Source organism: Pseudonaja textilis, chromosome 3 (genome assembly GCF_049901715.1).
Source record: "Pseudonaja textilis isolate UNSWEBS1 chromosome 3, rPseTex1.2, whole genome shotgun sequence".
NCBI classification, from domain to species: Eukaryota; Metazoa; Chordata; class Lepidosauria; order Squamata; family Elapidae; genus Pseudonaja; species Pseudonaja textilis.
In genome coordinates this window covers 56,665,135-56,678,142 of record NC_141992.1, presented here as the reverse complement: position 1 = coordinate 56,678,142, position 13,008 = coordinate 56,665,135, and the positions used below count along the sequence as shown (strand labels likewise).

At 33.6% G+C, this 13,008-nt stretch overlaps 1 protein-coding gene across 11 annotated transcripts in view; it reads right to left on the bottom strand.

The window, feature by feature from the left end:
* MAST2 (microtubule associated serine/threonine kinase 2) overlaps positions 1–13,008 on the bottom strand; it is a 134,716-nt gene that overhangs the window by 66,401 nt on the left and 55,307 nt on the right. For 6 of the 11 annotated variants that reach the window (XM_026707022.2, XM_026707023.2, XM_087929843.1 and 3 more), the window contains exon 4: positions 11,923–11,954. In XM_026707022.2, coding sequence (XP_026562807.2) covers positions 11,923–11,954 — 32 coding nt within the window. Of the gene's footprint in view, positions 1–4,504; positions 4,712–5,986; positions 6,172–11,922; positions 11,955–13,008 lie in introns of those variants that run through there. The other 5 variants (XM_087929847.1, XM_087929849.1, XM_087929848.1 and 2 more) reach the window with 2 other exon arrangements.

Here is a 13,008-nt window from a genome sequence, read left to right as displayed (position 1 = left end):
GGGAAAAATGTTGTGAAATGTCACATGATGGCAACATGACGCCACAAGCTTGACATTTGTGAGGTAGAGGATTTGATGAACTGGTATAATAAAAACAGACTGGCTTTAAATGTAGGGAAAAAAGAGATAATTATAAATTTCAGAAAAGGCAGGTGCAACCATTCACCTCTGTGTATTAACGATTCAACTGTGGAGGTGGTTAGTAGTATTAAGTTTCTGCATGTACAGCTGACAAGCAGGTTGGCTTGATCGCTCAACAGTGATACACTGGTGAAACAGGCACAGCAATGCCTGCATTTTCTGCATCGTATGAGAAGAGCACATCTTCCTTCTCCTGTCCTTACCACTTTCTATAGAGGGACAATTGAAAGCATCCTGTCGTATTGTATTGCTGTTTGGTTTGGAGCTATTACTGATTCAAACAGGAAGGCTGTGCAGAGAACGGTGAGTGTGGCAGAAAAGATTATTGGAAATTCACTTCTTCTATCCAGGTCATAAAGCGCTGCTTGATCAGGGTTCGATGTGTTGTCTGGGATGCTACACATCCAACTCCATGACCGCTTTTTTGTTTTTTGTTGTTACCTTCTGGGAGGAGGCAGAACAATTAGATTCTGTAATAGCTTTATACCATATAGTATTAACCTTGTTAACTCAAGACTCTTTTTTCCACTATGTATTCAATATGAGCTGTGGTTGGCGTGGGTGTGTGGGTTTGTGTGCACACATGTGTGTGCATGTGTGTAAGAGATGGTATCAAGAAACAAACATGGATATTTCAGCCACAACAAATCATTGTTAATTCTTGGAATGATCTGGGATAGTTAAGAAGCTGTGATAAATTTTCTATAAGTTGTTTACAATAACAGTTTGTTAACAGAGGTTTTTGAATTTTTAATCTTGTCTTTTTTATTATACCAGTAACTGTTCTTCCTGTTAATTATTCTGTTATTAATATAGTATATAGATAAGTTAATAACTTGCAAATAGAATTAGTAGCTTAGTATTTAAAATTCTTTGAGCTTGTTTCGCAAGGGTTGGGAATTAATATTGTCATATTAATCAATATTCAACTGGGGAGACAATGTATGTATGTGTTAGCTTTTTTAATACATTTCTTTTTTAATGTCTTATTTGCTTTTTGTTTTTTCTTTGTTTCTTTATAAAAATGGTGCCTTGTATATTTTTTTAATAAAATAAAAATGTTAAAAAATGTTGCACAGAGGGAAGTTTTAATGAAAAGTCCCTTTTCTACCTATAAAACAGTTCTTTTGGAAAAAAGGAATAAAGGAAGGTGCATAAGCACACCAACGTGCCTACCATCCCTGTCCTATTGTTTCTTTTATTTTTCTTATATGTATCCATATCATGTATTCATAACTATGTTTATACTTATACCTATTATCTTGTAAGCAATTGACAAATCAAATAAATAAATAAATAAATAAGTATGGTCAACGTAGGTAAACTATATAGTACTATCCATGAACACAAGTTTCACAGAAGAGAGATCAAGACTGGACCTTCTTTTTGGATAGTCATAGGCCAGCCCTCTTTGTTCTTTCTCCTTTCCTGAATACTTATCCCTAGTTATAAAAAATATCAGAGATAAGTAAAAACTAATCTCTTTGGGAAAATTGCATTGCCTCAATATAGTACAGTTCCATCTATGATGGCATGGACCTAGCCAGAAAATCAGAAATTATCTATGAGATTAAATGAAGATTCCAAAGGTGAAATATACAATAGTTTGTGACCTAAAGACTTATCCAAAATTGAGTAAAATAGCCTTTCTCATTCAAGAAAAGGCAGCAGCAAATGGTTCAATTATTCTACAGTTCTATTTTATTCACTAAACTTCCTGAAATTATTGTTCTGATTTCCATCTCCATTTCAACTGACCCAATTCTTACATACCAAGACATCTACAGAAGTAGTCAATATCATCAAAATGGCAGTGTGACCAGGCAATGAAAGCCTACCCACTTTTAAAAGTATCATATACAACACAGAAGGGGATTTATTGTCCAATCACACCCACTATTTTGATTTTGTTGACCACTCCTGCAAACATCTTTGTTAAATACAACTGCATTGATATGTCTGAACTAACATACTTCAGAAGTCACTTCATTTATACTGGAAGCCTTCATTAAAATTATATAAAAATTTGATAAACTATGTGTACAAGTTCAGTGAATCTCAAACTACTTGGCCATTTCACATGGTAGAAACCATATCAACTGAGGAAATCAAACCGGGGGCTAGGATTAATTTTCACAAACTTCTGAAATCTCATTTAGAAGAATTAACCTCAAAAACTCTATAGATATAGCAGATTCTTCTATTCTCAACATGCTAGAATGCCTGGAACAGATATGCTATATCTGGAAAGGCTGAATATGGCAAAACAAGAAAAAAATTAGTCAAATATTTATGGGAAAATGTTTCAGAAGGTTAATAAATGTGCTATTAAGGGATACTAAAAGGCAATTACCTCCCAAGCTAAGGGAGCTGCAACCTAATTTACCTACTAGTGTCACAAACTAACCTGACAGCATGAATATAAATTCCAAATTAGCAGAAACAGGAACTGAATGATACTTAAGTACATAAGTGACAATTAGGTTATTGATAATGCAAAATCAAGAATTACATACCTAGAGGTAGTAAATTGCTAAATTTTACAAAGTACAGGTATATTCTGAGACACGATTGCATAACTATTGATTATCAACAAGTTCTGAATTGCAGATGAACCTCTAAAAATGTAGAATGGTAAAATTACACTAGTAAAAGTAAAATGTAATTTTCATCATGAATATGGTTTGACTTCATATTTTAAAATTAAGCTTCTTATTCATATCTTTACTCCTTCTTGTAAGTACTATGTCAGGGTTCCGACAGATGCCCTAATTAAATCATGAGTTTCAAGCCAAGCTTCAAAAGAAATCCAGTTATTTATTAGGAGTTTCATGCCGGCATGGACCAGGTGGAGCCAACTCTGACCTCAGTTAATTTGCACTTTGCCTCTGATCCTGTTTCCTCTTCCCTGTTTCCCCACAATATGTGTCATCAGTCACATTTCCCAACAAAGCAATTTCGCAGATTGTAAAATTGTGCATTATTGTGATGCAGAAAAGATTATGAAATCCATAAGTCCCGCTCTTTGATAAGAAGTTGAATAGATGGGAAGGAAGGAAGGGATAAAGGAGGAATGTCAGCTCCATCGTATCATTCTATGTATGAATGCCTGGCATGTCCCACTACTTAATCACCTGCCCTCAACCTTTGACTCCAGGCCCTGTCCTTAAGACTCTAGGACCAAATTACATCTAATTTTAAAACATTTTAGCCACAATTTTATGTACATCAAGCCCAATAAAAACTGGAGGAGATTGCAATAAGGAGTATTCCAGTAATTTCATGATTAAAATTAAAAGAAAACACTTCAAGTAAAATGTTTCAACCTAAAAGAGATAATTGTTGATACTATTTTTCTCTTCCTCTTTTTCCACATCATGTCATATGCCATTCACTTTATTCATATTATTCAAGTCTCAACAATTATTCTGGGTTGCACCTAACTTATTCTCCAAATTTCATTCCTCAGCACTAATGGCTTTTTCCACATTTTAATAGCAGGCTTTCTTCAACAATGTGAATCATCTTTCTCTTACGAACATTTGAAGGAATCAACAGCCTCTTCTTTTTATTGTGAATTATGAGAAAATTAAGACATATCAGTTTAAAAAGCTCCTACATTATTCTTTTTTTTTTCTATCTCTCTGTCTCACAAACACGTGGGGTGGGGTGAATATAGAGGTAGAGATTTTTTTTCTTGCACAGCTTTAGGAGAGCAGATGCAAAAGACATCCAATTAGATTCAGCAGAAGATGTGGTCTCATATCTATAACTGTTTAACTAAGTATGAACACATACATACATACACACACACAAAATCTCAATTTTATTACAAAGTATTAAAACCCTTAAAATGCCACAGGCAAATCTGAATGGATAAAATATGGATTCAAATTCACTTAAACAGCTTTTGTTAATATGTAAAAAAGAAAGAATTTTAAAAATGTTAATCTATTTTAGAATAAGAAGTAAGTTAAAACTAATTGCTAAAAAAGATAACAACTTCTATTTGGGAACTAAGCCAATGTATACTTAATATTTCAATTAACATTAATTAACATTAATCTTTTGTTATTCAGATCTGCACTGAAACACCTCTTTAATTTTATACCTTTAAAGTAACATGTGAAACCATGTGAAACAACAAAACCTTTAGTATACATGCCTGGCCCAAGATGCCTTTATTATTTGGTAAAATAAGAGGGGCAACTGGATAAATGAATTGGACATTACCTTATCATCAGCTATGTGAATACAATAGTATCTTGAATGTTAAAAACTGCCCTAAAATATGTAAGTTTTACATGTTCCACATAAAAGATTGCCCAAACCACAAATGTCCCCAGTGTAAGTTCCTCCTTACCTCCACTGAAGTGGACTGCTGTGGCAGGGACTACCAGGGATGCTTTGAGGTTGTGGATTGTGGTAAAATACTAGAGGAGAGGTTGCAAGGGCACAATCAGCACTAAGTGGAATTTTAAGATGTTGCAGACCTGGAGCAGATGTAGGGGAGAACATATGTTGATGGACATCGCTTCCTCGGCAGTGGGAGAGGAAAGGAGAGGAGATTCTGATAAAGTACCACAACAGAAAGAGTCAATTTCTAAATCATCTTACATCTGTAGTCTTTTCAGAACACAAAATCATGTTCCTGACAATAATGTATCCACTCCTAACCAGGTGTATCTCCAGCTTCCAAATCCCTTAAATTTAAATTCTTATTAGAGATTGTACACAAGAAGTACTGAAGCTGTATATAAAGGCCATTGCTTGTTAGTTAGTCCATATGTGTCTTAAAGCTTGATCACATGAAAGCATGAGCTATTAAAATTGGTTTCAATACTGAATTGAAATTTACCAGACTGCTGAAAGAGTCCTTTGTAATGTCCTCACATTTAATGATAAATCTATGTGCATTCAATAACATTTTAAAGTGCCTGTCTCCATAGAGTCTATTATCTATATTTAAGTCTTCAGTGGAATGTCTTTTGTTGGTCCCATGACCAATTCTGTTTTCTCCGTAACTGGGTCCATAGTTTGCAACAAATTGACAGTATAAATGAAACAAATTTCATTTTTACTATAACTAAGTGTGAAGATTTTTTTTAATGTTGCTGATCATGATGATAGAATTTGAGTTACACTTTTATTGTACCATGTAAATTGCCTAGAACTGTCAAAGGAATGGGTGCCATTTCCTTTTTTCTAAGCAAATAAATAATTAATAAACCACAGGCAATTTTCTCACAGATGGCAAAAGCGACATTTGCAACAGGACCTTTCTTAATGTTTGGCCAATTGTAGCCAAAATTGTTGATTTTCACTTATTTCTAAAAGATGATATAGAAAGAGAGACAAACAAAATTTATCTGAAGGATCTGAATTGGGAAAAATGTAGAAAAAGTTTATTTAGTCTTGATACTGCTGTATCAATTTCTTTTACTATACTAAACACTTTATTTGAATCATTAGCCATATGATTGATTGTAAGAGTTAAAACATAAAATCTAAGAGTCAATGTTTATTCAATTTATGCAAATGAATACAAGAATCCAAATACACTGCCTCATTTTATAAAATATTAGGTTAAAGCACTGGTTATTTTTTTTTACTACTTCTACATTACTCTTCTATTGATTATAAAGATCAATAAAAATTATAAATATTTATTTTGAGAGGTGAAAGCATTCTTTTAGGAGAAACATCTTGTATTACTAATAGTATACAAACTGTACATTTTTCTACTAAAGAACATGACAACATGTTTTAAAACACTCCTTCAGGAACAAATATTCCAATAAAATTAGTTAAGATATGTAAATCTATTTTCCAAAACGAGCCTTACTGAATGCGTAGAGATGGAGCTCCAATTCGCTCTCTTCTTCGTTTCATCATTTCACTGTGTGACACACTAGATTTTGTTCAACAACCAGAGTTATTAGAGCCAGTTAAATCCAATACTTAGCTTGCAGCAAAGGCCCAATATCAGCCATATATTCTATGCAGTGAACTTCTATTTACAACTATCAGATGCTGTTCAAAAGTTTTCAAATAAATTTTCTGAAACTTATTTATAACCTCCAGAAACAGCTAAATCATAGACAACCAGTCAAGTCCAGTAAAGTTCACTAGGACCGTGAAGCCTGAAATAAGGACGGGACTTTTTTATCACACAGCCATCCTACAGCGCACTTCTACCACCAATCACATTGTAGCTCAGCAGATCAGTGACAAATGTTTGTTCACTTCAGCAAGCCACAAGGAAAACAGAAACCAAGAGGGAGAAATGGCACAGGAGCAAAAACATTTGGCAGAAGTCTTGCATACCAACATGAAAACTCACACTGTAAAAGTAGTACTCAGGCACTGCTCTGAGCCAGATTTCCAACAAAGCTATGAACAGCTGCTCTTCGTGTTTGGAGATAATTTTTGATACCTCTTTTTGGATGTTAATCAGGAACAATGTCGTGCTTTCTTCTTTCTTCCGGATTATTTTCTTATATTAATATGCAATTCAAATCTAAATTATTAAACTGTTTTATTAGATTTCCAGGAGATGGAAAAAGTGTTCCAACAGTTATGATTCCTAAAGTGAATCTAGGAATGAACTAGTAAAAACAAGAGTTCAAATGTTAATGCCTTTTTGAGGAGAAGATCACAGAATCCTTTTAAAGAAGAAACTATTTCCTCCTTTATTAGTCATTCTTTCTGGCTGTCAGGTAACAGTCCTAGCTGCTAACTCAAATCAAAGTAAAGGTAGTCCTTGACTTATAATTGCAATTGGGGCTGGAATTTTAGCTGTAAGTTGTGACGGTCGTAAGTCAAAACTCCCTCATAATCAGACCTGACTTTATTACTGTTTTTATGATAAAGCAAATCACATGCTTGGAAATCCAAATCCATTCTCCTCAATGGGGACCGGGGGACGGGGACAAAAAAAATTCACAACCAGTCATGTGACTGTGGGATATTGCAATTAATTGTAAATGTATCAGTTACTAAGCAAAGAAAACCTGTGTGTGTGTGTGTTTGTATTCATTCCTGCCATACCCCATTTTTTATCAACAAACAAATCCTTAAAGCCTCATCTTTCAGTCCTCAGCAACAAAAGTTCATTAAGAATTATCTAAGATAACATCATATCTATTTTAACCTTAATAAAAAAAACAACTTTATATTCATTTTACTTTTAGCGGTCTTTATTTTGATTTTCAGTCACTTCAAAAAATGTTCTAGAACTTGATTTCTTTTCATTTTTCTTTGTCCCTTCTCACAAATTTCTTCAAAGTTTTAATTACTCTCTTTTGTAAATTCAGTATAGGAAAATTATCATTCTCTTGGTTTCTTATTTGTATAATGTATATGTCAGACCTGCCTCAGCTTGGATTCTTAAGTAAAAATGATCCGTGGCTCCATTTGTTGCAAAAGGTAGTTTTAATAGATATCAAGTGAACTGCACTAAAGCAAAGCCAGAACTGAAATTCACAGGCCAAAATCTCCAAGTGTAACTTTTCCCCTCAGTACTTCCCATTACTGGGCCCCATCGCGCAATCGGTTTCAAAGACAATGTTTTCAAAATGGTCGTTTGTTCAAAGTTTGAGTTTGAGCTGGTATGCAGCTGTATTCCATTCTCAGCCATCCAACCTCAAAACCATGGCTTAGGAAATAGAGTGAACAGTAAAGCCTTCCCTCATCCCATCTAGTCCCACCATCCAGAGTTCATGGCAGACTGGTGCCGAGAGATTGCAGAGTGCAAGCGTGAGGTAGCAGTTCTGACAATCTATCTGTTGTAATTATTAACATCTCAGGCAGTTTCTTTTATATGGTCCAGTATAATATCTTTTTCCATTTTGCTCTTGTAAGTATTCATTTTTTAAATCCATTTTCAGCTCAGTCTCAATCTTGTCAGTAAAAGCTTGTACTTATTTTGTATATTTTTTTTTCAGATCTATAGAGGCTGACTATCCTAAAATTAAATTATAGGTCCAGTATTCAAAAATATCCTTCAATACGTTCAATATTAAAATATTTTGTTTCATTCTGTGTTAGTAAGTTAAATTTAAATGTTCTTCTTTAATTGTAAACTTTTGTTTCTTCTAGTTCCCTCCTGAAAGTCTCATCTCAAGTGTAAAAAAAAAGGTTTACTTAGGAAATACCTACCCTAATCATATCAAAACTGAGTTGAAAAAGACTTTTTCATGATATATGTCAGTAAAACGACATCATACAAGTTCTGTAAAATGAATAAAAAAAAGTATTTGCCTAGAAGTATGGGAAAGAATTGTCCTAAACATAGGACTCAATTTTTTTAAAGGCTAACTGGATAGGAAATTGACTAGCAATCCATAATGTATCAAATCTATTAATTCTTTCTAAGGATGACTACTTGTTTGTTAATATTAGTTTGCATACATGTAAACAGTGTTGTATCCCATGGACTTAATCTTTCCCATGGTTCAAATTTTTCTAGGTCAACAGAACCACCACAATCACCACCCAATGGAACAAAATCATATACAATTATGGCATGTGAATATCAAAATGATCTATATACATGTTTTATCGATTACAGAAAAGCTTTTGACTGTATAGAACATAAGCTATGGGTGTCTTTGGGTGACCTTGTGTCCCAACTCACCTAATCAGACTTATCAGTACACTGATCAGGACACAACAGTGAGAACGCTCTATGGCGACACAAATTGATTCAGGATCAGTAAGGCAGTTAAACGGATATATTTTGGCACAGTTTCTGTTTAATCAGTATGCAGATCATGTGGAAATTAGATTTGGAATGGCCTGATGTTGGAGTGAAGATTGGGGGAAGAACCATAAATAATTTGATGTACGCAGATGATACAACACTACTGATTGAAAATAAGGAAGAACTGGAAAAATGATCTGGAAAATCAGTGAAAAAGCAGGAATGTGTCTTAGCATCAGGAAAGCCAACATAATGACAACAGCTGAAATGGACATGAGATATTTAAAATCCACAAGAAGGAAATTGAATTAGTTGGAGAATTTATCTTCCTTGGATCCAAAAATTGTTCATTATGGCAGTTCTACTCCTGAAATCAAACACATGATAACAGCAGGCCACACTGCAATGATTAACATGAGTAAGATCTGAAAAAGCAGAGCTATTGATATAAATATAAAAAGCAGAGGCTAGTTAGAACAAGTCTTCCCTACAATTACTATGGGTGTGAGAGCTGGACACTAAGAATGACTGATCAAAAATTGACACATTTGTACTGTGGTGCTGATGTGGTGTAAATTAGCGTGTATACCATGGACAGCCAGAGCAATCAAAAGAGAAGTGCTGATTTGTATAAAACCAGAAACATCCTTGGAAGCCACTTATAACAAGACTGATTTACTTTGATCATATCAGGCATGCAAATTCACTGGAGAAATCAGTGATGCTAGGAATCGTTACTGGAACAAGCAGAAGGGGAAAGCAAGCTGGTCTGATAACAATCATAACTGATACAAAGATGAGCGTCCAACAACTGAAAGAAGTTGTGCTTGACAGGATAGCTTGGAGAGCACTTATAAAGTTGGCAAAAATTGGAGACGTTTGAACTGTTGAAACAACATTTAGAAAGGTTGAGAGAAAAAACATTAGCATAAATTTTCATAAATAACTAGTATGAAAATATGTATGTATGTATGTATGTACTTTACAGGCTACTCAATCCATCATAATTCTGGATTACTTTCAGCATAAAACAATAAAAGCCCCAAAGTATATAACCTAGAAAGCAAAGTTGAAAAAAACAATGCCAATGTAATCCAAACACCATACAGGAAGTCCATCATTACTCTACCCCAAGAGTCAGAGAACAGCCAGGCTCTTAGGGCTTATTTAAATAAGGTCAAGTCATACAAATATCGGGAAGAATGTGATTTAGAAGCCACACACTATAAACAATACACCCATTTCTCAGTAAGTAAAACCAAGGCTTCATACCAAGGAAACAATCTGTCACAGAGCAAATATAAGAAATTAAGGGCAAAGCAGTTAATCTGAAAGGTATTAGCCTCAACTAAATTTGAAAATCATCATTTTTGCTAAGGGAAAAAAGATAGAACTGAAGACAAGGAATAAAACAAAATATGGAAACATCACAGAATTGCAAAACAAAACAAAAATTCATGCAGGAAGATATAACAGCAGCAAGCTGTATCCAAATGAATGATTTATTTGCTGTATAATTTAGGAAGATTCACATGACTTGCAGTAAACATGGCTTCTTATTTTTCTTTCATTTATTCACCTAGAAAGCTATTTTTCCATTTATAATCCACTTACCGTTTTGAAAGCACTAATATTAAAACAAGGAACCAGTTAAGTAACCATAATTAATATGCAGTATGAACTAAGAATAGTTTCTGAATGGTTCTTTTTTTTCTGCTAAATATATATTTTTATCACAACTCCAATGGGACTTTTAAAAAAAGAAACAAAGTGATGAAGCACTTTCACATTTGAACATAAATTAATAAAATTATATTTCTGAGCATGGTGATGTCTCATGAGTTCAAACTTCAATTAGTGAAACATTTTGGCAAAACTTCCAGATAGGCAAATAAATGGAAATATGACTATGAGCTTCTATGCCTATTTCTTTCTCCTCTGAGTTGCACCTGTTTGCCTTTTACTAGCACAATGAATATTTCTGACACTTTGTTCTATATGAATCTGATGTCTTTTCTCTTGTAAGCCTAGAATTTTCAGATTAAAGCGACAAGATATAAATGGGTAATGGAACATTCCTATCACTGCAGTATACATCAGGGAAAATCTGACAGTCACTACAATTACTTATGTACACTCATTTGCACTATGTAATTCTGGGGAAAAAATAGTACATATCAATGCAAGAGGTAACTTGACACACTGTATATTTGTCTAACTCTTCAGGTAGCGAAGTTTCTTACCATAATTTACAGTATGTCAGACCTCTAGTTTCATATCATGTAACAATCTTTGTACCCAAACCATATAATGTATCTATTACCATCCCAGCTCACATGTCTTGTCCTAAAAAAGAAAACGAGCTAATACTATTAAAGTTGTTAAAGGTGACTAATTGCTAATAAAGTACTAAATCCTACAGAATGGTTAGGAAGACTTAATGGATAAGGACATGAAGGAGTTAGACTAAACAGTACTATATGAATAGAATGGCGCAGAAAAAAATGTACAGGAATAAAGAGATTGCAGTCAAAGGCTCAGTTCCTCAACTCTATGGCTCAACTGCCTTGACATACTTATAGCATCAATATTGCTCTTAACCAATATCCTCTTCTCCTAGAATTCCATTAAATTCCAATACAAAGGATAAAATCAGTATTCAGATCATGATTCTCAATTGCCACTCTTATTCCAGGATTAAGGCTTAATTCTAGGACTTTCATATAACCCAATTAGAATTTTATTTCATTGCTAAGCAACCACAATGACAGATAATCCTTAAATCATGAATCTGCATGAAATTCTTGTACATTTTATATTCTTTAGTGCATATAAAATGTAAAATATTTTAATTGAGAATCATATAATTTTAGAAGTCTGCATTGTTTCCTTTTCCAATTTATCCATATTCAATTCCACAACATTATAAACAGTGGTGGAGAATAAATGGTAGCATGTAGCAATATTAATTTAATTTAAAAAAATGGTTAATCCTGAAAAATAATACAAAGCCACAATACAAATTAAACATTTTGAAAAATATGTCTTAAATCAAAAATGTTAAGAAGTTTACTTACAAGCTTCCTCTTCTAGGGAGACTAAGCTCTTTCTGTGGGAAACAGAAAAAAGAAAACCAATACGATGATTTAGAGCAGATTATTAGAGTTGCTTGGTGAGTGACTAGCAATTTACAGTGGCTGAAATAATAAACAGAAGATAACTGTCTAAATACAGCATTGTAAAAACATTAGATTTTTTTTTCAAAGCATGTGACTACTCTAAATGTAACTCTTGTAAATATTCATTTTAGTATGAATTTGTATATTTTTCAACTGTATAATTTTTGAAGTGATTTACAACTTAAAACTGTACAGCAAGGTATAAACAAATCATAATAATGAACCCTAAGGCTTTCACTGGTACTAATTTTAATGAGTTTATTTCTCAAAGCAACTGGATCATTTTTCAGGTTCATGCTTGCTTTAGTAAATAGAGGCATTTATTTTTGCATAAGGTCTGACACTGTTTTTACAAGTCATTTTCATAGCAAGTACAGCCTTAATACAAAACATGGAATTCAATTTAGTGATTTTTTGTTACATTTACATGTAAATATAATACTTCACCACTAGATGGTATGATTATTCTTTTTTGCAGCTGTATTAAAAAAATGAAAAGATTAACAGTGCTCAAAAAACCAATCTATGCAAGTTTTAAAAGTTTACTATGGAAGAAAAAATTTCACTGTTATTTAATCTTTGAAAAATCTATCAAAATTATTTTAATACCTAATACCGGAGGATTTCCTCTCTTTGGTTAATTTTAATATTTTCCTCAGATTATCATAGCCTAATTTATACTCTGAAGTCCAAGGAACCCCATTTGCCATCATGACGAAGCATGGCTAGCAAGAATGACTAAGATCAACCTAGATTGCCAGGAGAAGAACCCTGTGTTAAACGGGTCCTCCAAGAATGACTTTCTCTATCCTTTCTGAGAATGGTGTAAATCTGATTGTGGAGTGATAGCTCCGTTGCGTGCATTTTCAATCTCCCTCTTGCATTGCTCAGTTTGCTTCTCTACCTGTGCGTATATAAAGCTGCTCCTCTCATAATACTGTGCTCTCTGCCCAAAAATGTTTTTCATAGGAACTCTATCAGACA